Genomic DNA, 25,000 nt, shown 5'->3' with positions numbered 1-25,000 from the left:
GAAACGACGAATCACAAAGTAGCGAGAAAAGGCGGAACGAAAAAACATTGGCTTTTTTTGCATATTATATATCACTGGCCATTGCACAATATTAAATAGCCTTTCATTGCAAGTGATCAGTGGTAAAATATTCCGTGAATGAAGGAAATAGAGAAAAAGTGACTCTGTAGCCTTGATATTGGATTTCCTCTGCAAAAAGACGTAAGACCAACTTACGGTAAATACGAGTATAATGCCGTCTGGTAAAATATCCCCGCTTGAAAATTATCGTATCATAACGCTGTAGCGTCTATTTCTTCTTCGATTTCAGCAGGCTTTGCACAAGTTACAGTGCCGTAAAACGAAGACTTATAACTTACATGGCTTTGTTAAATACGGTGAAAGGAATTGTGGAAGACTCGAAAGTTGTCGGCACGATCATTGGATTGGATTGAATATTACATGTTTACTATGCACAGTGATATAACCAGTTTGGTTTTCAGAACACGTAAGCGAAATCTGTGAAAGCTAATCTCATCTGGGTGAATCGGCATTTTAAGGAGGAATAAATATGACAAACTACACTCGAGATAAGCAATATGTATTGAGGCAACTCGCCATGGCAAAAGAAACACTTGCAAAGTTACGAGCTATTACTGAAACATCAACGACAAAAACAGACGGTTTGAATGCAATGCCAAACGGCGATTTGTTTGGGATGGAGAGCGTTAATGGATGGGACGACTGTAAACACGATTGCGTCGATGAAAAAAGTTCTGGTTTGGGGATGGAATCACCGCATTTGGAACTTCGTGAAGACACTGCAAATGGTGATAAATCGTCATTTGCACATGAACGTTTGGCGAATTTGCTTGGTTTGCAAGTGTGTAAATTAGAGGATGATTTGAAAGCATCACTCCTAGCGCATTTCGAGGAAATGGAAGAACAGAAAGAAGAACTAATTTCTTGTTTTGAGACAATGCACGCGCAACTTTCAAAACATCATGACATTTGTCGAGAACACTATAACGAAATGGCGGAGAAAGACGCTCGCATCGAGGAGCTTAAAGTGGAAAAACAAACACTGGAAATTGATGTCGAAAATTTCAGAAGAGAAAATAATCAACTGAAGAGAGTTAAATCTAGCACACGTAAATATGGCTACCGGATCTCACCAGGGTATGTGGAACCTGACCAACTCAGCGAAACACTTATGAAGGAAAATTCACATTTGAGAGGAAAGCTTCGAAATACGAGACACAAGACTACTCGACAATGGAGAGGAAAATAGCGTTTCAGGAAATACTGTGCGAGACGTACAACAAGGACGTTATGACGAAAGATAGCTTGCTAAAGCGCTTGAAAGCCGAAAATGCAGGACTGCGCGAGGATATTAAAAATCTACAAGACGAGATGCTAAGAGTAAATGCAAAACGACTAGATGCAGAACAACATGCAATGAGATTGCAACAAGAATTACAGTTCAGTGAGGAACAAATAAGCACTCTTAGAGAAAAGTTAAGCAGCTCTGAAGAGGAGACAACATATTTTCAAAGGTGTATACACGTAAGCAAGGAAAATTCACAAGCGAATGTTTTCGGTGAGAGCCAGTTGTCTGAACTTGGGAATGAGATTGTCGCACTGCGTGGAAAGTGCGAAAGTTACAGAGACAAATTAAATGACAAAGAAAGATTCCTCGCTTCTGTTTCTAAAGAGAATGAAGACTTGAAAAGGACTGTGGAAGCTATGAAAAGGGATCTCAGTGCTATGAGAAGTGAGGAGCGTTCCCTTAAGATTGAAAACGAACGATTGCAAAGAGAAAATGCGGACAGAGATATTGATCGACTGAGCAGCGAAACAACTGCTGAAGTAAGCACCAACAAGATGTCTTCGATGAAACATCAGTTGCGCCACTTGGAGAGCAGAGTGAACGAGTTAGAGATACAGCAACGCGACCAGGAGAATCGAGAAACCGAGTTGAGCCAAGAAGTGCTGGCGAACCTGGAGAAATATACTCAAGTTGAACAGAAGCTATATCTTACACGGAAAGAGCTAGCGCAACTTCAAGGATTTTACGAGTCCAGTCAAAACAAAAGGAGAGATTTGCAACAGGAAGTCGAAAGTAGCAGGAGAACGATCGCTTCTCTAGAAAAACGGTTACTTGACAAAAAGATACACGAAGAAGTGGAGAAAGGAAATGGTGACGCGATCAAAGACAACGAAGGATTACACAAAGAAATCCAAAGACTAACAGAGGGTTTCCGAACAAGTCAAATAGAAATCACGGAGTTGGAGAAAGCTCTTCAAACCGCGCGCGAACAAAACTCTTTGCAAAGGCTGAGGTTGGAAGCACATGATACGTTGATGGAAAGAAAGGATAAAAGAATTAAAGAGCTACAAAATGAGCTGATAGAGCTACACAATCAGATCGAGTCGCTCACTGATGAAATCCTTAAGAACAACAGAGAGAGAGAAAGCCTTCGAATGGCAAAAAGATTGCTTGAGCAAGAGGTCGATTTAATTAAATCTCGTAAACTACTGGGTCGAGAGCGCTTTATCGAGAAGGAGCCAAAGAAGGCTTTTATCATACAACTGATCCTGCAAGTCCTGATAGCGGTTTCTCAGAGACGGAACGAGAAAAGGCCATCGACAGATTAAGAAGAGAAATCCTTTCTAGATCTCAGCACCCCGTTCTACGGGAGGAAGAGTTTGTGACAGACGAGGCGGAGAAATTGCAAGCGGATCTAGCCCTTGCAACTCGCAGGCTTGATGAGACAGATGGAAGATTAAGAGAAGTTATTGCCGAAAATGAAAATCTCAAAGATCAAGAACATGAAGCTAAGATTTTGCAACAACGACTTAATGAGGAACTTCGCAAAGTGGTCGCCGAGAATAAGGATTTTCATGAAAAGGTCAGAATACTGTCGCAGACTTTGGAAGAACACCAACAGTTAACAGCAGATGGTGCAGCCGCAAAGTCACTGAAATCCCCACTTCAAGCAGAGAATCTGCAAGCCATCGACGAACCTCTAATAAAGATATCAACTCTACAACTTGTCTCAGAATCGTCCCCAGAGAAACCTGGGGATTATCTGCAAAATGATGCGGTGAAAAATCGCAAGGATTCGATGGATGAGCTTAATGTGCTTAGCTCGGAAGATTCCAAGGAAACAATTAATCAACTTCAAAACAAAATTGACGAACTTCAAGGACAACTTCAAGATTACGAAATGCGTTTGGAAACGCTAGAGTCAGAGAACAAAGATCTGCTGTTAAAGTTCACAAACACTCAAGAAATCGGTTTATCTGATGAGGATACCACTTTGCAGCATGACAGGGAAAAATTGCAGCGTGAAATTGAGGAAATAAAAGGAACAATTCACCATTATGAAAAGAGTTTAACACAGGCAAACGCAGAGAACGAAAACCTGTCACAACAGTTACAACAAACGATTGATAGCCTCAAGGAAATACAACACGAATGCAAAGTCTTGAAGAAGAGAGAAAAGGATTGGCAAAATAAAACAGAAGCATTGGAAGGAAAAATTCAGGGTTTTAAGGCAAATTTGGAAAACAAGAACAAAGAAAACAAAGAGACGTTGAAAGAGTTAAAAAGCTCGCGTGAAAATCTAAAAATATTGGAGAGTGAGAGACAAAACAATAAGGAATATCTCCGAAGAAAAACAGAGGAATATGACGACAAACTCCTTCACTGCGCATCAAGTTTAGCAAACATCAGTGCAGAAAAGGACGAATTATTAGCGAGGCTTGCTCAAATTAAAGACAATCTTGAGGAGAAGGAAAGAGATCGCAGAGCTGAACAAGAAAACAGAGAAGCACTTCAGAAGATTATGCAAGAAGAATTGTCTGCTAAAGATAATGAAGTTGCCAAGATGCAAAAAGAGTTGTCAGAGGCATGCGACGAACAAGAGCGCCTGAAAGCGTTATGCGAGAGCTCCAAGGAAACTCGGTTTCAAACAGAAGATCAGTTGCTAAGCGCGCAGAACTCGATTCTTGATTTGGAAAGACAGAAGAGTAATTCACGGGCCAATGAAAAATCGTTACAAGAGCTTCTGCAACAGTCGGAAGAAAGTAATGCACGTCTTCAAGTAGAGCTCGTGAAGGCAGAACAGAAGTGTAAAAAAATGGGTAAGGAGGAAAAGGCGCTACAGCAACAAGTAGAGCTCGCTCAACAAGGTTCTGCAGAATTAGAAAGAGAAGTTGAAGAGTTAAAAGAAAGGGTAGAAGTGGAAGAAGAAAAACATAAGAGGGCAATCAAAAATTATCAGGATGAACATAAAGAAAATGAACATTTGAGAAGACAGTTGGAAGATGTTGAACATGCTTTGCAAAATTCTCACCAAATGAACGAAAAAAAGGTTTTTGAGCTAGAAGATGCCTTAAGGGGAAGAGACAATGATATAGCACAACTGAAGGATGAGTTATCAATTTCAGAAGACCGCTACCTTGAAATCAAGTTCCTATCAAGTGACACCCAAACCGAGCTCTCCGATTTGCATGCAGAGCTTATAGAGAGCAAAGAACAGTTTTACGCAGTGTCACAGGAAAAGGCAAAACTTTTGCGCGATTTAAAAGAAGTTGAGCACGATATTACTGATAAAGAGCAAAAGATCGCGGCTCTGGAAATGGAGAAAATCGAAAATAAAAGAATTATATCTGAACAAGGTAAAAGAGTTGATGAATTATTGAATAGGTTAGATGAGGTAGAGGATGACGTTACCAATCTCAGCAAACAAAATGAACGCTTAAAAAAATCCGTTGAAGAGGCATCCAACAGCAACACAAAAATGGAGACTTTAATCAAAGAATCTAATGAGGAGAAGGAACATCTTGAACAACAGCTGTTAGCGGCTCATGAAAGCATTACAGACTTGGAAGCTGCGTTTCAGCGAGGAGAGGATAAAATTTCCAAAACTGAAGAAAACGTCTTCGCAGCTAAAGACCAAATAGCCAAGTTGGAAACTCAGCTCGAGGCAAGACAAGAAGAGTATCGTGCGTTACAGAGAGACTACATCGAAACAGAAAGAGAACTTGAACATTCGCAGGAAACTTTAGATTCATACCAAGAAAAGATTACGAGTTTGGAGAAAAAATTGCGGGATGCCAAAGCGGACATATCTGAACTTGAGATGACGAGGGACAACGGGCTTTCCAATGAACAATTGCTTCAGCAGAGATTTGCAGAAGCACGCGATGATATTGAAACAATGGAAGCTGAAAACATCGAGCTTAAAGAAAAGCTGATAAAATTGGAGAAAAAGGTTGGAGAATTGCTGTCCAGTCAAGAAACATTAGAAGACAGAAAAGACGAGCTCGAGAAGATCAACAAAGAGCTTTGCAAGGACCTGGAATATGAAAGAGACAGACGATTGGCTTTAAAACAAAAGTTGAGATGAAAGACAGAGAGAACGATATCATTGAAAGAAAGATCCAAAATTTGGAAAAGAGTGCGACAGAGCAACAGGAATTGTCAAACAAGGAAATGGAAGAAAAGGCAAAGCTGAGAGATGAACTTGCACGGGCTAAGAAAAATGTATCTGAATTAGAGGCAGCTAAAGAAAACCAAGAAGAAAGCATTAGCAAAATAGAAGAAGTGTTAAGAGAAACAAGGAATAAATTGACAATACTAGAACAAAGATTGGAAGATTCAAAGCGAGATAACGCAGATTTACACGAGGAAGTCGAGGAAGTAAACAGAAAGTTGAAGTATGCAAAAGAAGAGAATTCTGAACTGGAGAAAACGCTGCAAAAACAAAAAGATATCAGTGATGGATTGAGGAATAATCTCGTAGAACGAGACGAAAGCGTGATGACTTCAAATTACAACCGTGATGTGGCTGAAAGAAGCCTGCAGGCGCTGAAGAAAGACCTCGCAAGAAAAGACGCAAAACTGAAAATCCAAAAAGAACAAATAGAGGACATGGAAGGCGAAGCGGAAAAAGCAGACAAAAAAATAAAGGAAACTGAATCTTCAAGCAAAAAACTTGCAAGCGAAAATGAAAGGCTTACTAAGGAACTGGCGGACATCAAAGCGAAACTTGAAAAGGCAGAAAAGGGTAAAGACGTTGGTAAATCAGAAGTTCCAGTGGTGCGAGTTTCAGAAGTGCAAGCCACTTCAGTAGGAGCAGACCAATTAATTCGTGACTGGTCGGACAAACTGAGCACGGCACAAACAAAAGTGACTGACCTTGAAACCGAGCTTCTTAAAGACATAAAAAAACACGAGGCAAGGGTTCACAGAACGCGACCTGTTCCACCAGAATTGCGTAGAAAGAGCGCCGATTATGTGTTAACCGACCACGAACGACAGAGTCGGTTCCGATCCCGACAACGACCAAACCTGAGTCGTGACAGCTCGCTAGATTCACTAAGATCAACACAGTCCATGCTGGACTACCTCGACGACAGGATCGTGGATGAAAATCTTCTTTCTACCGTTGCCTCTTCGGGACAAGGGATTGTTTCAGTTGTAGACAAAAATTTCACTGTTTTAGGGAATGATACTCCTGCGGCTTCAGAAACTGTTACTCCTACGCCTTCAGAGCCCAGTACCCCAGTGACTGCAGGTTATGGTAGTCCTGTAGACTCTGAAAGTGAAGGACCATATGATGTCCCAACGAGGAAAACAGCTCGAGCCAAATCTTTGAACGCCTCAACAGAGAGCATAAGAGAAGACAAAGAGAGAGATGTCACTAAAAAACAAGAGATCCTGGGAAAGGAAGGATCACAATCGAATGGACAAAAAGAAGAGAATCTCGTCGATTGGAAAAAGCCAAAAGTGAAAGAGCTGGACATTAACGACAAACAACCACTTTTACCCGAAGCCTCAACAAACCTCCCCGACGAAACGACCTCGTCAAGCAAAGCAGATGACCTCGTAAATTCGAGGGGAAAAGAGCCATATATACATCCCTTGCCTACTGAAAAACCACAGCGCATTGACGGTACAACAGAGAACGCTTCAGATACACAAAACAATCCCCAGTTGCCACCGCCGGATGACTCACGTCCAGGTACCGAAATGCCGTCAGGTGAAGTAGAGGATCTCCAAACTGCCACGACACCAGATCTGCACATGATCTTCCAAAAGGAAATATCTAAGACAGAGAGAAATGATGAAAAAAAAGAAGAAGAAGAATCGCAAAACATTTGCTTTAAGCCAAATTCTACAAACAATCTGCAGGGAGAAAATCGCTTCGATGGGATGAGAATAGAGGAGGCGCCCGAGCTACAGTCAGAAACTTCACAGTTATCATTTCTTAAGCAACGAGCAGGCGATTCACAGAACGATTTCCAACAGGCAAGTCCTTCAGTCCAAACAGACAGCAATTTCCATCTGAAAACAAAGGAGATGACCGAAATTAAATCGGATTATGAAAAACCAGTGTTAATCCAGCCACCATCAGAGGATTTGTTCCAATTCGTGAATCTCCCGTCTGATAATTCCTCGGCACTTGTATCATTCGGTGAAGATCCCAAACCGACTCTCCTCAATGAAAATCACACATTTATGGCTGATTTTGATTCTTTGGACATCCCCGAACCTCAACCATACAACATGGGTGGACGTGAAATTCTCGATCCCTTTGAACAACTGATGCGAGACGCTCAACGCAGCGATTTCGATGACATAGCTCCAAATGAAGCAGAAAGTAAGAACATTGATACCGATCTCTCTACAATTTTAATTTTTGATCTTCAACAAACAGTAGGGAGGAATAACGAAGATCCGAGCAAGGGTGAACTCATGGAAAATTGCCTCGATGACGTCACCATTGACGTTACAGATGATGCAACTTGTGATGACGTTGTTATCGATCGTCAACAAACAGCTGGGAGAAATAATAATGAGCCCAGGAGATATACCAGCAATTATCCGATCACTTATGAGGAAAAAGGTGACGTCATCCACCCACCGAAACAATTCGTCTCAGTTTCGTCAACAGATGATTATAATGATGACGTATTTAATTTTCGAAAATCACATGAACCAGTCCCTTACTCAGTGAGGGTCGCAAATGGCACTTATCGTGATCGTGACGTTGACAAACCAATGGAAGAAGCAGAATCAATCTTCTTGAAAGATGGTTACAGTGATGGCGTTGCTGATTTCACGATTCCACTTGAATCAGTTCCTCCACTGAGGAGCGTCACGTATAGCGACATCAACAAACCACAACAAGAAACCCAAGCAAAATTTATACCAGACGGTTCTAACGAAGACGTAACCGATTTCACCAAACCACTTGAGCCAATCCCTCCACCAAGAAAGTTGAAAGAAAAAATGAAACCGGTTTTGTTTCCTCGCAGAGAGAAGAAAAAGGACAATGAAAAAGACAGGAAAAGTAAAAAGAAATCAGCTAAAAAGCCACAGCACCTTGAGGTTGCTAGAAAAATAGTTGAAGCGCCTTCTGATGAAAGGGAAAACAACAAGCCCAATCGTCCTCCAAAGCCAACACACCCTGCAGAATTCTCCGAAGAGAAAGATGGACGCGTGATTGCTTCATTAAGTCAGTCGGCAACGTTGCGTTCTGGTGACGAAGTAATGCACACTGCTGCTCGCGACAGTAAGAGCAAAACAACTGGATCACCAATGCCTGTTGTTCCCGCGGAGTTTGCATATAAGCAAAGCGCAGAGATGAATAAGTTACAAAGTCAAATAAGAAAGGAATTTGAAGCGAGAAAAGACTTAAACAGAAAACACAAACCCGAAAGGCCACCAAAGCCAGCAGTTCCAGCAGCATTTGCTAACGCATTGGAAGACGAAAACGTTTACAAGTCACCTAGTCAAATTAGAAAGGAGTTAGAAGAGGTTAGCAAGAGAGGCAAGGCAACAATTACTGAGGCAAACCCCACTGAAAGACACCAACAATTTCAAACGTCTGGGAAGAGGTCATCTCTATATCGCATCGAGGAAAGAGGGGAAGGAAGCACTGATGACCACGCCCATGGCGATGGCACAGAACAGAGAGAGGTAGATGAAAAGAAGGGAAGAAGGCGTCTATCGAAATTAATAGCCGCTTTTGAGAAACACTAGAGGCAACACAAATAGCACAGCCAATATCTACTTTCACAAATGACTGCCAGTTTCTCACTTGTTGACACACAGGGTCCTGAAGACAAGCGTAATGTTGTTTTTTTTTGGGGGGGGGGAGGGGTGAGGGAAGGTGGACAGAACATAGTAAATATGAATCTATCTTGATAGGAAATCAGTGGAAAAGTGTGTTCTTCGCACGTGGGATATAACACATCCCAGGTTATGTGGAATAACTGATAGATTTAGTAAAGATGTAACGTCGCTTGATGTTGGCTTTGTTGCTTACAATATTAAGCGAAGATTTTTGTCCACCAAAAATCTCATATTAGTTTTTACCCAAAATAGATGAAGATATTACCCTGATAAGGATATTGGAGCTATTAAAAACATCAAGCCTTCAACGTTTTTTTAATAATATTATTGCTAACGAGACTGCATGATCATTTATTATAAATACATGTTCATTAATTTAAGATGTTAGGAAAGTTCTTCAAATGTTCCATCATTTGACCACATACACAAAAGTGAGATGTGAAATTCGGCCAATGGGTTCCCAAAGAGTTTCTGTGGAACGAAAAAAAGAAAGACATACATGTTAATGTTTTTAACAAAAGACTTCACAGACAAGTCATTCTAATTTTTCAAACTATTTAAATTAAAGAAAACTACATCTGAGAAATTAATGAAAGCACTGACATCATAAAATGATTTATGGTATATTAAGTAGTGTGAGAAATCCTAGAGTCAGTGCAGAAATGGGTCCACACAAAGAACGAGAAAGATGTCTGACCAGGGTTGGAACTGAGCTCTGAAATAGATGACAGTTGCTCTACTGAATGAGCTACAAAGGCCAGTTGGTTCCATTTCATGGGTATTTTAAATCTCAATTTCTGGCAACTTTACATGTACAAGTACCAATCAAGTGCACTGGATTGCAATGTTATGAGAAAAAATTTGGTTCCAAAAAACAAGCCATGTGATCAAAGTTAGCTGTCTTGTTCTGTTCCAAGAGGAGGACAACACGCCAAAAAAAACATTATTTAGTTTGATGTCAAGGCTTGAAAGAATGAAACAAAAGAATAATTACGTATTAAAGAAGCATTTCAGCACCCTGAATTTTCATACATTTGCAGTGTCTGTTGTGAATTGATAAAATATAAAGTCTATATTCTCATTACCAGAAGTCGTGTTTGCTCTGGAGTCAGTGTATCTCCCTCTTTACAAATTTGATAATCCTTTTGTAGAGTTACAATACCTGTAAGCCAAATCACACCATATCTGTGTTAATGGTTTCAATAAGACTTGCAAATGTCATATATTGGAAGGAAAAAATTAATAAAGACTGCCAAATACATGCTTTATCAGTGACAATAAAATGTATTTTCCCATACATTGATCAGCAAATCACACTGAAAAAATGCCAATCTACAAAGACAGAGATGATTACAGTACATGAATGTCTTTATAAACAATAAACACTATAGACCTTTACCTTTCTTTAGTGTAGTATCAAGTCCCAGTTGTCTGAGTTGTGGCTCCATGGAGTGCTGAAACTGTTCAAGAGGGCCTGGAAATACATGTACACCATAGAGTACATTTTGTCTCACAATACCGGTAATTAATCAAAGAAGAAACAACTTAACAGAACCAAGAAATGTTATGTTACCAATGTTATACACTATTTTTGTCAGTTGCTCAGTACATATGGTACGTGCCATTCGACTTTGTTACACGATTATTATGCCTCCATGAACTTTTATCTACTGGGTCATTGGGGTGTTGATGACTGCTCAGTTGTGTACATAGGTTATTAAAATGAACATGAAAAGCTACATGTAACTTACAACAATAATAGAACACATCGTCACTTAACTTGGCACTTACTGTAAATAACTTTTATAAATAATCACAGTTAAGCTGATGTAAAATAATGATCCTAGCTCAGCCAACAAACCAACTTCAGTATTATGATGAACCTGGTGCATAACTATTGAAAGAACTTCATGAATAAAGCTATTATACGTGACTACATGAAAGAACAATAACACTAGTTCAACAAACTAACATGGAACCTTCCTTCTTGAATACCTATCGTAAAAATATCAAACGTTTTCAAGTCGTACACTGTATCTCTATTGTTAGAAGCTTGTGTACCTAAAGGAGTTGTTACACTGTGAAATGTTTCGTGCAACTTGTCATGCCACAATGTCGCCAAAACATTGGGAGACAATTTGCACGAAACATTTCACAGTGTAACAGGTAAGCAACCACCTTAACTCAGCATAAATGTAATAATGATAATGATAATGATGAGAATAATAATAATAATAATAATAATAATAATAATAATAATAACAATAAATTTTAATAATTCCTATCAAACATGATAATGTAATGGATTTCATGATAAAACTTACGGGCAGAAACATACTTATTAAAGACAACGTTTCAGTGTCCTCGTGACACCATCATCAGGTCAAATATAATATTTTATGGATAACTCGAATATTAATGTTCAAGATTAAGTTCAAAGTCCCTAGAGGTTAGGTGAAAAGTTTTGCCTTTATCGAGTCACTTTGGATATTCAGACACGGTTCGTGCTCGCGAATAAGGAACATTTCATACACAAGACAATCAAATTTGCAGGAGCATTTCTTAAGAATGCAAAACATGTCAGATGTTATTGTTCTTGATTGATGTTGACTTTGGCTGTGATTGAATATTGAACCAGATCTTTTATGCTCATCGATCCTTTGATAGAGATGTCGACGTGTGTAACCAACATAGCTGGCATCACACCAGCCACATTCAAATTTGTAAACTACTGATTGTTCGTTGATCAACGCGGGCTTGATTTCTTTATGTTTGAGATCTTCTCCAACTTTTCGAGAAATAAAGACTGGGCATAAGTCGATGTTTAACAGCTTACCAAGATCTTTCAACTACTTGCGCACAGAAATCAAGCCCGCGTTGATCAACGAACAATCAGTACTTTACAAATTTGAATGTGGCTGGTGTGATGCCAGCTATGTTGGTTACACACGTCGACATCTCTATCAAAGGATCAATGAGCATAAAAGATCTGGTTCAATATTCAATCACAGCCAAAGTCAACATCAATCAAGAACAATAACATCTGACATATTTCGCATTCTTAAGAAATGCTCATGCAAATTTGATTGTCTTGTGTATGAAATGTTCCTTATTCGCGAGCACAAACCGTGTCTGAATATCCAAAGTGACTTGATAAAGGCAAAACTTTTCACCTAGCCTCTAGGGACTTTAAACTTAATCTTGAACATTAATATTCAAGTTATCTGTAAAATATTATATTTGACCTGATGATGGTGTCATGATGACACCGAAACGTTGTCTTTAATAAGTATGTTTCTGCCCGTAATTTTTATCATCAAATAATAATAATAATAATAATGATGCAGAGGTTGAAAGCCTTGTATCCACCAATATATAGGAATGGAATTTGGGATAAAAAATTGTGGTGTTGTGGTGCTGAAGTGGGGAAAGTTGCATAATAGTGAGGGTGTTAAGTTGATAAATGGACAGATGATAAAGGAAATTGATGATGCAGGTTACAAGTATCTGGGTATTCTAGAGCTGGACAAGTTAAAGGAGACAGAAATGAAAGACAAATTTCAAACAGAGTACTTAAGGCGGTTCAAACTTCATGAAATCTCAGCTCAATGGTAAGAACAAGATCAAAGCAGCAAACACTTGGGCTGTGTCGCTGTTGAGTTATGGAGCAGGAACAATTAAATGGAATAAGGAGGAACTTCAGGAAATATATAGGAAGTATAGAAAAATCATGGCAATGAATAAGGAGCTACACCCAAGAAGTGACGTTGCCAGAACGTACATGTACCCAGAAAGAAGGGAGGAAGAGGTCTGATCAGTTGTGAGAGCTGCATAAGGAGAGAAGAGAACAACTTGAGCTGGTATGTGAGAAATAGTGAAGAGGCATTACTCAGGAAAGTTGGAGATAGCACTGTAGTCAACATCTCAGAGGCTGACTAGACCCAAAGGAGTACAAAGTGAATGAAGCAAAGGAGAAGGAGAAAGAATGGAAGCAGTAAAGAATGTACGTATGGGCAGTATGTGAGAGAAAAGGAAGGCATTGACTGGGATAGAACTTGGCAGTAGATTGCAAAAGGAGATTTGAAAGGATGTAATGAGGCCATGATATCTAGCATCCAGGAACAAGCTTTGAGAACAAATTATATGAGATTTCATATTGATCACACAGCAGAATCCCCTTTATGCAGAATGTGCAAAAGTAAGGGAGAAACGGTGGCCCATGTGGTGAGTGAGTGCGGTAAGCTGGCACAGACAGATTTTTAGGAACGCACGATAACATGGCACGCTATATTCACTGGCAACTTTGTGGTAAATGTGGATTGGAAAGAGCTAATAGCTGGTGTGAACAGAAGCCTGAGGGTGTGGTGGAAAGTGAAAACTTCAAGGATACTGTGGGATTTCACAGTCCAGTGTGATCAGAAAATCAAGGCAAGAAGACCAGACATTGTCTTTATTAATAAGAAGGAGAGAGAGGTTGTCATAATTGATGGTGCCATCTCAGGTGATGACAGGATGAAAGACAAAGAACTTGAGAAGTTAGAGATATACCAGCTATTGAAAGATGAAATTGCAAAAGTCTGGCACATGTGAAAAGCTATTGCAGTGCCCTTGGAGCCGTATCAGTCAACTGTAAGGAGTACATGAAGCGAATCAGCGTGAATGTGAGGTTGGAAGTGATCCAGAAAACAGCATTGTTAGGGACAGCAAAGATACTAAGGAAAGTACTATCCCTGTAAGAAGAAAGAAAAGAGAGACCTGGGGCCTGTGGTGACTTAACCAGCTCCCAAGGACTATAAACCAGGCCGAATATCCTGCCTGAGTCAATAAGGAATGGACGTAATAATAATAATAATAATAATAATAATAATAATAATAATAATATTATTATTATTATTATTATTATTATTATTATTATTATTCATTTTAGCCATAATTATTGTGGTTAAAAGGAGTAATAATTCTCATGCCCACCTGCATGTACATGTACATCCCCTTTGCTTTGGCTAATCTTGTCATCTTTCTTGATAGAACACAGTGGCCCAGGCTGATGAAATAGATAATAAATATTTACAGGTGATGCTATTTTCAGTGCAAAAAACGTTGATTGTTAATGTTACTTTTTAGTTGTCAATGCTGCTGAAATTGAAAGATAACAGTCTGTGACACCTTGATCCTCCAGTCTGTCTGGCCTGCAAAATAATAATGTTCTACAAACCTAAGGAGCATCTATTGCAATACCTTCATCTACTTTCACATCACATGTGGCTTCATTGCCTGATCTGGCATAGTCAAGCTCTCTGTAATTTTCAAACCATCTACAAAAATGAAACACATGGATTGTATCAAGTAGTAGCAATGATTAACAATAATAATACTTATTACCACTTTTTGAGAGCAAAATTAATTTGGGCAGTGTCAAGACAATTCACTTCCCTCCAATGCTACACTCTAAATGTAAGTGGTCTTGTTTGTTGATTATTGTCGATGCCTCACAGGATTTTCTCCAAGTAACATGCCTTTTCCTCCCTGGGAAAACACCAAAATGTAGCTTACCCCAGCTGTTAGTGGAAGACAATAGCAAATAGCACTAAACTTCCATGAAGTACTGGTGTTTCTCTTTCATTGTATACTTAATGCATACTGCATACTTAATTGACCACTCCCCATGAGGGCTTTTCAGGGCCTATGAAATACAATTAACGAAACAACAGAACACAACAACAACAACTGTTAAGAATCCTAACTGGCTGGAGGCAAACCAGTTGGCTATTTACAAGTGTGGCCAAGTTCTAAGTTAAACCAGGGACTACCAGGAACAAATTCAATGAGTGGTCAGAACGGGTCTTGAACCAGGGAACTCTGCATCTCTTATTATTGTAATTGACTAAGATGTAATAAAGACTTTATAACAGGAACATTTCACAAGAGTAAGAGAACCAGGGCTTAAATTCGTTAAAGCTCATTAGTCTAAAATTCTGAGCAAGGAAATCTACAGCCTGTAGCTGGCACCAGATACCATCAATGAAATCTACATGATTGTATTGTATTGTAAAGAAATTGTGCAGAAAACTTTGACATGATAACCCAATTGTGACTAAATGTTATTTCAAAGGTACATTATTAGACTCTTGGTTTGGTATAATATTCTTACCTGATTACTTCTTCCTTTGCTTGATTTGTAAACATCAACCCACACTGCCCTTTTATTTTCTAGAACAAGATACAGTGTACTTTAAAGTTATGTGACATGAGATAAAATATTTGAAGTGGAAAGGCAAATCTGTAATACATGTATATCTAAATACATGGATAGTCTTCAGTTTATGAAGTCAAACAGGCCATGCTGTAGAATACAGTGCATGACTTACTTTAGTGCACAATGTGAACTATAGCTATTAGAGGACAATATTGGCAAATTAAAAAAAAGTACTTTGACAAACATACCAAAGTCTCTTCAAGTCAGCTACATATACAGCATTAGGGTTATTTTGACTGCTTGGATTTACTTAACAAATAAGAGGGACAAGTTAGTGACATTTATTGCTAGTCTTTCTGGACAAAGGTGATGCTGTAGTTGAGGATTAAGGCAAGGAGACACTCTGAAAGCACTTATCAAAACTGATATGCACCTACTGTACAGGAGGCAGTGTGGCCCAGTGGTTAGGGCGCTTGCCTTGAGATCCAGAGATCCGGGGTTCAAGACCCACTCTGACCACTCATTGAATTTGATCCTGGTAGTCCCTGGTTCAACTTCCCAGTCGCACTTGTAAATAGCCAACTGGTTTGCCTCCAGCCAGTTGGGATTCTTAACAGTTGTAGTTGTTGTGTTCTGTTGTTTCGTTGATTCATTGGCCCTGAAAAGCCCCATGGGGAGCGGTCAATCAAGTATGTACATGTATGTACATTTTGTAATTATCTGCATTTCTGCACATATGCAGTAACAACACACATAATATCAAGGTAAGAATGCATGGCATGTAACAGACACTCACATTAGCAATCTTGTGCAAGTTCTCTTTATATTCAGCTTCTTTATCTTTTCCGAGTGCAATTGTCATAACCTTGTTTTTGCCAAAGAAAAACCTGACAAGTGAATAATGAAAACAGCCCAATTTAGCAATGCTGTAAGCATGCACTTCCCACAAGAGTATAATAAGTAAATAAATAAATAAAATAATGGCAGAAGAAAAGAACACTGATCAAAAATTTTATCACTAAAGGGCAAAGTCAATGACTGGGGCACTTTTGCTGCAAAAACCAGGCAATTTCAGCTTTTTCTACAAACAAGTGTGATGATTAATCAGCTTTATTCTACTTAGTCTCATCCACTGAATTATATTAATCAATCAAAGACAGGATCATTGATTACAGCTTTGTTCTTGTGAAATTCAAGTTGGACAATAATTTGTCCTCTATATGAGTACCCATAGTTGCTTTTGCTTTCAAGCTACCTACCTGCTATGCTTCCATTGATTCCTCACTTCTTTCAATTTACTACATGTATTTCTCATATTCTCAACTGAGAATACATAAAGAAAGGTAAACTTCTCCACACATTCTTGAATCTATGAAGAGATAGATGGATGCTAGTGATTATCACCATAACAACTTAATTGAAGTCTTTTTTTTTTCATTTAACCCATTAACACCTCAAATGCCCTAGGACATCCTCAGTTGATGAGTGAAATTGTCTGGCATTAGACAGTGTAACATCTGTCAAGTCTCACTCACAGGGGTCAATGGGTTAAACATATTTCTCATTGTTTTCCCCAAAAGCACCTAGGCTTAAGGGCCTTAACTGGCGCATTTTTTGGGGTACGTTGCTAAGGATGTAATAGTTAACTAATTTGAGAAAATTTGGTATAATTTTGGTCAGCTTCCAACTGTTGTAAACCAATGACCCTAAATATGACATCATCATGCCATGGCCATGGTCATGTGACCAATAAAAGAAAACTCTAAATTTTCTATGTGCTACTCAATTTGGGTATTTAATCAGTAGTTTCATAATTTGTATTCATTTTTGCATCCAGCCAAGCATAAACGACAGATAAACGATACTGAAATACCCATAAATTTTTCAAAAAGATGATTTGAAAAGATCATCGCTTAGCTATATTCTGTATTTGGAGGTGAACCGTGCCATATTAAAAAAATTAATTCAATTTAAAGACCGCCGGAAATTTAGCTTTTTCTCAAACCGGAAGTCAGTTAACGCATGCACAGTTGATCTGAGAACGAGTTCAAGGAAGGGTGAGGGAAAAAGCTTCAATGCAAACAACAGTTTGTGCAGTGATTTTTGCTTGTGAGTGGGTTTCCTGGTAAGCTCCCGATATGATGAAGTCAGTCACCAGAAATAACGTAACCCAGTGGTTAGGGCGCTTGCCTTAAGATCCCGAGATCCTGGGTTCAATCCACGTTCTGACCACTCGTTGAATTTGATCCTGGTAGTCCCTGGTTCAACTTCCCAGCTGCACTTGTAAACAGCCAACTGGTTTGCCTCTGGCCAGTTGGGATTCTTAACACTTGTTGTTATTCTGTTCTGTTGTTTCGTTAGGTTTCATTGGCCCTGAAAAGCTCCTATTCCTGTTCCAGATCCCAACTGATTGGCTTCATAACTCATAACTCAGTTGGTAGAGCATTGCACCAATTTTTTAAATGTCATTTACAGGCAGTTATGCAGGTTTTAAACAAAAGATCAAAAAAGACCCAGCCCTACTCGGTAAATTAAGCTTCAATAAAGAATCATGTTTGAGTAGAAACAAGAACAAGGACTTCCACTATTTTTGCCTCTCATGTAACTATTTGTGGACAAGCTTTATTTGTATTCTATACTTTGTATTTTTTAATGTTGTAATTAGATAGGCAGGTCCACATCAGCCATTGGCTGACTTTTACCAACCTGTGTTAACAAATAAAGCTATGTATGTAGATGTATGTATATTTCCAAGAGGTTCCCTATTGAAAAATAAAACTCATTTTAAAATAGGGAATCCCATGGAACTGAAAGTAAAAACATATTTACCTAGAGATCCTTAAACCGTTCCTTAAGAAATCAGGGGTTAAAAAAAATTAAATTAATTAATAAAATTTACACAAATGATGAAATGGTATATGAAATGAATCATATATGAACTACGGATATAAAATCAAGTGAAGCTATGATCTTCGCAGTTATGAACGCAATTTTTACAATTGCGTAGAGAAGCCTGAAAATTTCAGGACTTCAACAGGGTTTGAACCCGTGACCTCGCGATACCGGTGCGACGCTCTAACCAACTGAGCTATGAAGCTACTGACATTGGGAGCTGGTCATTTGTGGGCTTTTATGAGCTTCGATTCATAGCTCAGTTGGTTAGAGCGTCGCACCGGAATCGCGAGGTCACGGGTTCAAACCCCGTTGAAGTCCTGAATTTTTCAGGCTTCTCTGCGCAATCGTAAAAATTGCGTTCATAACTGCGAAGATCATAGCTTCACTTGAAAATTTACACCATAGGTTTACTGTATTACATTGTGTAATATACCTCCTTTACTAATCCAGTCTTCAATTCTAATCCCTTTTTCTTTGTTTTTGTTAGCGATACTGGAAAAAAAAAACCATAGAACATTTAAACCACGTACTTAGGGACGTTGCCTACTGTTGTTATTGTGCATACGTTCTGCGCATCTCCAGATACTCGGATTTCCTATCGGTGATGCTTACTAATACAGGGATATTTTTGCGCAGTTTAAAACTATCCGGAGAAAGTAGATCTCAGTAAGTACTCTTGGTATCCAAAAAGAAAATTGGGGGTAACCATGCATTTTTGAGAGATAATGAAGCTCCAATTTGAGAAAGAACGCCATACATTGCTTTGTATTTTAAAGCTTTTTACAAACATTATTCATGAATTATCTTTGAAAAATGCGTGGTTACCCCCGATTTTCTTTTTGGATTTCAATAACACTTGTTAAGATCTACATTTCCTGCATAATCACACGCCGGGGCAAAAATATCTTTAATTACAACGCAATTGCAGATATTATTGCTTACACTATCGTCGGTTTACACACTGATTCAGTAGTCCATATGCATTAGACATTAACAGTTGCGCTCTGGTGACCTTTAAAAGACACTTACCAACTCTATTTCTCTTGGATTTTGGCATGATTTAAACACTGGTGAGCTGTCTTCACATCAAACATAAAATTCACGTGAGATGTTTAGGTACTTTATGCATGGGGACATACACACTTATTACTCTCATGGGGATATCCGCTGAACAAAAGTAACAGATCTTCTCGACCCAAAACAATGGTTAAATCCCCAATTGCTTATTATGTGACCCCCCTACATAACATTTGTAATACCACGTTCTTTCCTTTGTAGCCGCCATCATGGAATACGAAACGAGAGCATGTTAGAAATTTTGTGTTTCATCGTTGTTAAGTACATGTTTTGGCATGAAAACGCCTCAAATGAAACTTCAGCTGCTGTTTTTTGGAAACTTTTGATTATATTTGTAACAAGTCATTAGAAACGTGGGAATTAAGCCAAAATAGATTGCACGTGAAACGTCAGGAAACGCGGAGTTCAACCTTGTTTAGATTTTCTTAGAGCTTAGAGGTTACTCTTATGAGTAGCGAAACTGCATTGCCACCTTAGCATGTGGTGGAGGCTTAATTATTGTACAAAATTGTTTAAATTGATTTAGCCGAGTGCAATTACCCCTGGTTTATGACTCTCCTATTGTCCGGTGCTTTTATACCCAAAGGCCACACGCAATAAGTTTAAAATTTATCGGGGTCGGAGATTACTTACGTATGGTGCCGTTGAAAATTGTGAACTTCAGATTACCTTTACATACTGAGTGCCAACATTTGGTTTTCTAGATTTTTTTAAACTTAGATACACAGAACCATTAATTTGTTGTTGTTGTTGTACTGTACTTAATTCCTAAGCTCTGTTACAAGCGTTGAATAAGGCAAGGACATTTTGTAAAGGGGTTGGGAGGGGTTGACGCAGTGGTAAGATCTCAGCCTTCCAACCCTAAGGTCCCGGGTTCCATTCCCGGTTCTGCCGAGACTGGAATATTTGGCGACCTTCTTTCCCGCTAAAGTTCACTCAGCTTTCCATCCTTCCGAGGTCGGTGAAATGAGTACCAGCATGCATAGACTGCTTAGAAGCGGCTGCAATTTGCGCCTGTATATGATTCCAGTCCGCTGGGGGTAAATTGATCATTGTAAAGCGCCCTTGAGACGTTAGTGATAGGGGTGCTATATAAATACACCACTTTACTTTACGTTACTTTAAAAAAAAACATGATGGGTGCACATGAATTTTGCAACCTGCATTTGATGCTGGTCAAATTCCATATCAAACCCTATTGTACCGATCATACCCAGTTGTGGAATTTTGCTTTGTATTTGAAAAGCAAAGAAGTGAAAGTTTTGTTGTGTATATGAAAATGCTTTCATATCTCATTCAGAGTTGTTCTGTGCAAAAAACCGCTCGAAAAAACACTAAATATTCGAGAAATGAGACCACTTTGAAAATCGGCCATCATGCAAAGACTATTGCAGTAACAAAATCCTTACTTTGGGTCAAAAATTAAATTCCAAAAAACATGTCAAAATCCATTCTAACAATCATTTAGAGTTGTTCTGTGCAAAAAACCGCTCGAAAAAACACCAAATACTCGAGAAATGAGACCATTTTGAAAATCGGCCAACAACATGGAATCGTGCTGTAAATCAAGCAAACGTCATGAGTTATTGAAATAAAAAGCAGCACTAAATAAAAAAAAACCCTTAGTACACATACATGCCAACTCTCCCGGATACGGAACGAATCTCCCGGTCTCCCGTACGGGTCATCAAATCTCCCGGATAAAACCGACTCTGGAGACTTTGCTCCATTGGAGGCTCAAATTGTATCCCCAAGTTAAAAAAATTTGATTTTTTCAAACTCGTTTCATTGTTTGTTGATGCATTTCTTCATCTCTGAACAAAACAAAGCTCTATTTGTTATCACAGCCATATAAACGATTGATTGATCAGATTTTTCCGTTTAACCAATAAAAATTATCGACATAAGTGCTCTGTTTTCCCGCAAATTTCCTGTTCAAAATAGATTATTCTTGTATTCTGAAGGACTGCTGGGGGGGGGAAGGGGTAGATGAGTGCGTTTTTTGGGGGGGAAGGGGGAATGGGTGAGTTAATCGTTGGGGGGGGGGGGGGGGTGGGGAGACCAGATGGAAAATATCTCTAGATTTTAGATCTCCGGAGGTTGGCATCCCTGAGTACATAAAATTCTCTTCAGTAAACAATGTCTTCGCTTTGAGACGACCAACATCACAAAACTTATGTAAACAAAAAGCTCAAATTACGGTGCGCTTCGATTTTCAAAACAGTGTAAATTTGCATACGGTAATCTTTTCATGAACAACATCTTTACGAATTTCAGAGTTAAACTTAATTCATGTATCCGCATCGCGAACAAAACAGCTAAATCAGACAATCACTTAACGAAAAGTATTGCAGTTCACTTCCAATTTCTCGAGCTATCCTATGGACCTTATTCATAAATGGCGGTCACATTTATAATTCTTTTGTCCACGTGCAAATTAGCCTACCAAGCCTCATTTTAGAGCAAGAAATCTTTTCAAGTCACTGTATGGTATCGAGGCTTGGTAGGCTAATTTGCACTTTGACAAAAGAATTATAAATTGACCGCCATTTATGAATAAGGTCTATTTCTGTAATTGTATCCAATCAAGTTTGACGACGCGCAGCCTCCCAGTTCAACGTGACTTAAACACACCTTACGCGTTGCTAAGTAACAGTGGTCATACATCAAGAACCCCACTCAAGCGGGGTTCGTAATTCCCAGAACTACACACTTTGTCCGTGTTGAAGTCGTCATGAAATTATTCAGTCTTCGTGACTCGTGACCTGAACGTTTTCGAGACCCGTGAAGAACCTGAGTTTTCAACCGATATTCGTGATTTTGCCACTCTGATCAACAAAGGAGACTAATGTCACGCATGCGCATTATCAATGGCAAATTCATTTTTATTTGCATTGTGATTGGTTGAAAACCTTTGAGGCAGTCTTAGAAGGCGGGAAGAAAAGATGTCGACGCTGTCGCTAGTTGTAGGTTTTATTGCATTCACTTTCAATGCTATCTATGCACTTGTGGTACAAATACCGAAAGAAGATGGACAAAAGCTAGAAAGACCTCGGCAATTCCTTCTACTTGGGAAAGTCCTTTATCTCGGATGAAACGAAACATGCTTAGATCGGCTGTTTTAGAATGATGCGGTGTGCTCAGACTTGTCAAAGAATTGCGCGAAGTTGGAAAATTTTTGCCTTATTTGCAACGCGTATGGTCATGATTGAATGTGCAAATCACAATATTGAATAATGTCACGTATTAAAGTAACTGGAACCGGCATTAAAATTTTCCGCTGTGGTTTTTTTCACGTGGATACCCGCGCTTGAAGTGAATGCAAAACAAATTTGCCAGGTTGACGGGATTTGCTTATGGCGCGTCAGTGGTAAATGAGCTGATAATCCGTTCAAAGGATGTCACAGCTTAAAATTTATCAATGAATGGAGTTAAGGTAAGTAACAGAAAAACATGACAGAAGAATTTCGTTTGTTCTCTCCTTGAAGCGAATACATTCTATCCGGACGAAAGAGTCATTTTGCAAAATGTCAATCGGTTTATAGCTTTTTCTGTTTAAACCAAACTCTGTCATTAAGAGTACAGGACTTTTGTCTCCGACGTTGGTCCAAGAAAAGCCGTCAACAGGTGATATTTTGTGAGCCAAAGATAAGGTTTGAGTAGAGATATTCCCGGTAAAAGTGGCACAGCGAATACTGAACCCCGTCGTTTCGACTTCTTCGTTTACCAAAGTGCTTTTCTTTGTCGACGAAACAGTGCTTGTTTTTTCCACCATCAAGTGTTATTTTCTCTGGACTAAGACATCAAAAGTCTCTGTATTGTTAATGTGTGATTTTCATACCTTCTGGACATTTTTTTGTCTTTTCTCCTCTTGAAATGTGAACTACAACCATGTATATTTGACGCGCAACTGAAATTTTCTTACCCCAAATCGGACAATGGCGTCAGTGTTCACGTTACTTTCGGTCAAATCTCAGCAAATATGTCTTCGTCCAGCGATCGCCATTAGTATGGAAAGCACATATTTGTGAAGAATCGAACTGCTTTGAAAGTTTTCCTTCAAAAGTGGCAGGGCGCACGAAAATGCCCTGTGAAAGTAAACCTAATTTCCATCGAAACTTGGCACTTTGTGATGCGTTGATTCAACTCTGGGTCAAATTATTCAGATGCAATGCATTCTTAAATGCAATGTACTGCAAATAAGACTCTTGCTTTTATTGCAATAAATATTAGTCCCAGCTTTTAAAAATTATACTTAATTACATAAAAAGTGTTTAGTTAGTGTAGTAATATTTACAAATAAAAATGCCTGCTTACCACAACTTTGCACTGCGCTTTTCGATTTGATAAATTTCTTACTTTAAATTTGAAGGAAACTGTAGTAACGGAAATTTTAAAGATATTTACAAACTGTATAGTAAAATTTACATGACAAGTAATTATTGTAAAATATAATAATTTTGTTCATGATGATTTACGTGATAAGTAATTATACATTATATTTTGTAAATAATGTATATTTTAAAATTTTCATTGCCTTGTGTGGCTGCCTTGCATGGGTGTGTGTGTCACTATTTGCACCTTTCTGCTTTTGGAATCCCATTTAATAAATAATACAAATATAACAATTCTTTAAACTTTGTACAGTGAATTATTTTACCTTTGTCTGCACATTCAAGTTTTATGAGACATGTGACTGTGTGCAAGGAATGGCAGCAAAAATAAACAAAAACCAGGTCAATTAAATTTTTTGACACACAAAACAGCCATAATATTCAGGTATACCTTCTCTTCAATTTCTTCTGCAAGTTTTTTGCAGTTACTATAAGTTGCCATACACCAAGAATGAAGTAAAAAATAAAATTAATGAACACAAAATGGTGTGTGGTGTTTCATCATCCTAAATCAATGTATATTAATTACTTAACACTGTTGGAATCAATATTAAATTTTACTGGGACATATTAGTTATTAAATACTGGCTCAATTACTGATACGGTAATATTATTGATGTACTATATTTAATAATTAAATCCCTTTCACCCCTAAACTGGCCAAAACCGGCCATACTTAGTATTTTACTCATCAATAGGGAACCCCCAGGGGTCAATGGGTTAATTAATAGACTAAAAACATTTAAGATCAATGGCTGCACATTTTGTACATTTTCATCCTGATTTAGATAAATTTACTTTATTCTCTGCAGTGAGATAGTAACTTACCACAAAAGTGAGCAATGAATATGAATGAGCATGAACTAACTGCCCACATCAAAATTAATAAGTAGTTAATATTTTGTCAGAGTTCTATCACAAAGTCTGCTTTGCCTTTAATTGCCCTTTTAATTTTAAACATTGCACAGAAGACAAGACTTGCTTTATGTATTTCCAGACATCCCAATTTTAATTGTACATTTAATGTGGGTGTAATTTTACATCTACAAATGGTCAAGTGAAATTTTTACCTCCCCAAAGAGAACTCATTCAGAAAATTTCATTTCAGTACAACCTACAAGTCTGATGGCAGTGACCACATCATTCGTCACTATTGTATAGATTTCCTAAGAACATCAAAATCACTTTTGAATAACTCGCTGGTAGCATAAATGATGAAAACAATGAATAATTACTATGGCTAGACTTCATGGAGTTACCATAGATCAAGGACAGAATTATCCAATAAAGTAATAAACTGGAACTTCA

At 38.5% G+C, this 25,000-nt stretch overlaps 4 protein-coding genes across 4 annotated transcripts in view; 3 read left to right on the top strand and 1 right to left on the bottom strand.

The window, feature by feature from the left end:
- LOC138032071 (extracellular matrix-binding protein ebh-like) overlaps positions 1-5,411 on the top strand; it is a 61,556-nt gene extending 56,145 nt beyond the window's left edge. Inside the window, exons 13-14 of the mRNA XM_068879657.1 lie at positions 589-1,158; positions 2,639-5,411. Coding sequence (XP_068735758.1) covers positions 589-1,158; positions 2,639-5,396 — 3,328 coding nt within the window. The 3' untranslated portion in view covers positions 5,397-5,411. The remainder of the gene's footprint in view (positions 1-588; positions 1,159-2,638) is intronic.
- On the top strand, positions 1,237-2,647 carry LOC138031289 (uncharacterized). The gene has a single exon (XM_068878990.1). The coding sequence runs from the start codon at positions 1,255-1,257 to the stop codon at positions 2,635-2,637; it is 1,383 nt and encodes a 460-aa protein (XP_068735091.1). The 5' UTR covers positions 1,237-1,254; the 3' UTR covers positions 2,638-2,647.
- Positions 5,412-5,482: 71 nt separating the features above from the next.
- LOC138032070 (uncharacterized) lies at positions 5,483-9,037 on the top strand. The gene has a single exon (XM_068879656.1). The coding sequence runs from the start codon at positions 5,483-5,485 to the stop codon at positions 9,035-9,037; it is 3,555 nt and encodes a 1,184-aa protein (XP_068735757.1).
- Positions 9,038-9,430: 393 nt separating this feature from the next.
- On the bottom strand, positions 9,431-19,437 carry LOC138031291 (mRNA turnover protein 4 homolog). Its single transcript, XM_068878992.1, has 9 exons — positions 19,251-19,437; positions 18,655-18,713; positions 16,586-16,695; positions 16,123-16,213; positions 15,282-15,340; positions 14,369-14,445; positions 10,530-10,604; positions 10,216-10,292; positions 9,431-9,601 (listed from the first exon to the last, which is right to left on the bottom strand). The coding sequence occupies exons 1-9, from the start codon at positions 19,276-19,278 to the stop codon at positions 9,515-9,517; spliced, it is 663 nt and encodes a 220-aa protein (XP_068735093.1). The 5' UTR covers positions 19,279-19,437; the 3' UTR covers positions 9,431-9,514.
- Between the last annotated feature and the right edge of the window lie 5,563 nt (positions 19,438-25,000).

The sequence above is a fragment of the Montipora capricornis genome, chromosome 14 (genome assembly GCF_036669925.1).
Source record: "Montipora capricornis isolate CH-2021 chromosome 14, ASM3666992v2, whole genome shotgun sequence".
In the NCBI taxonomy this organism is placed as follows: Eukaryota; Metazoa; Cnidaria; class Anthozoa; order Scleractinia; family Acroporidae; genus Montipora; species Montipora capricornis.
The sequence above is the reverse complement of the archived record's forward strand: the minus strand, read 5'-3'. Positions and strand labels throughout refer to the sequence as shown.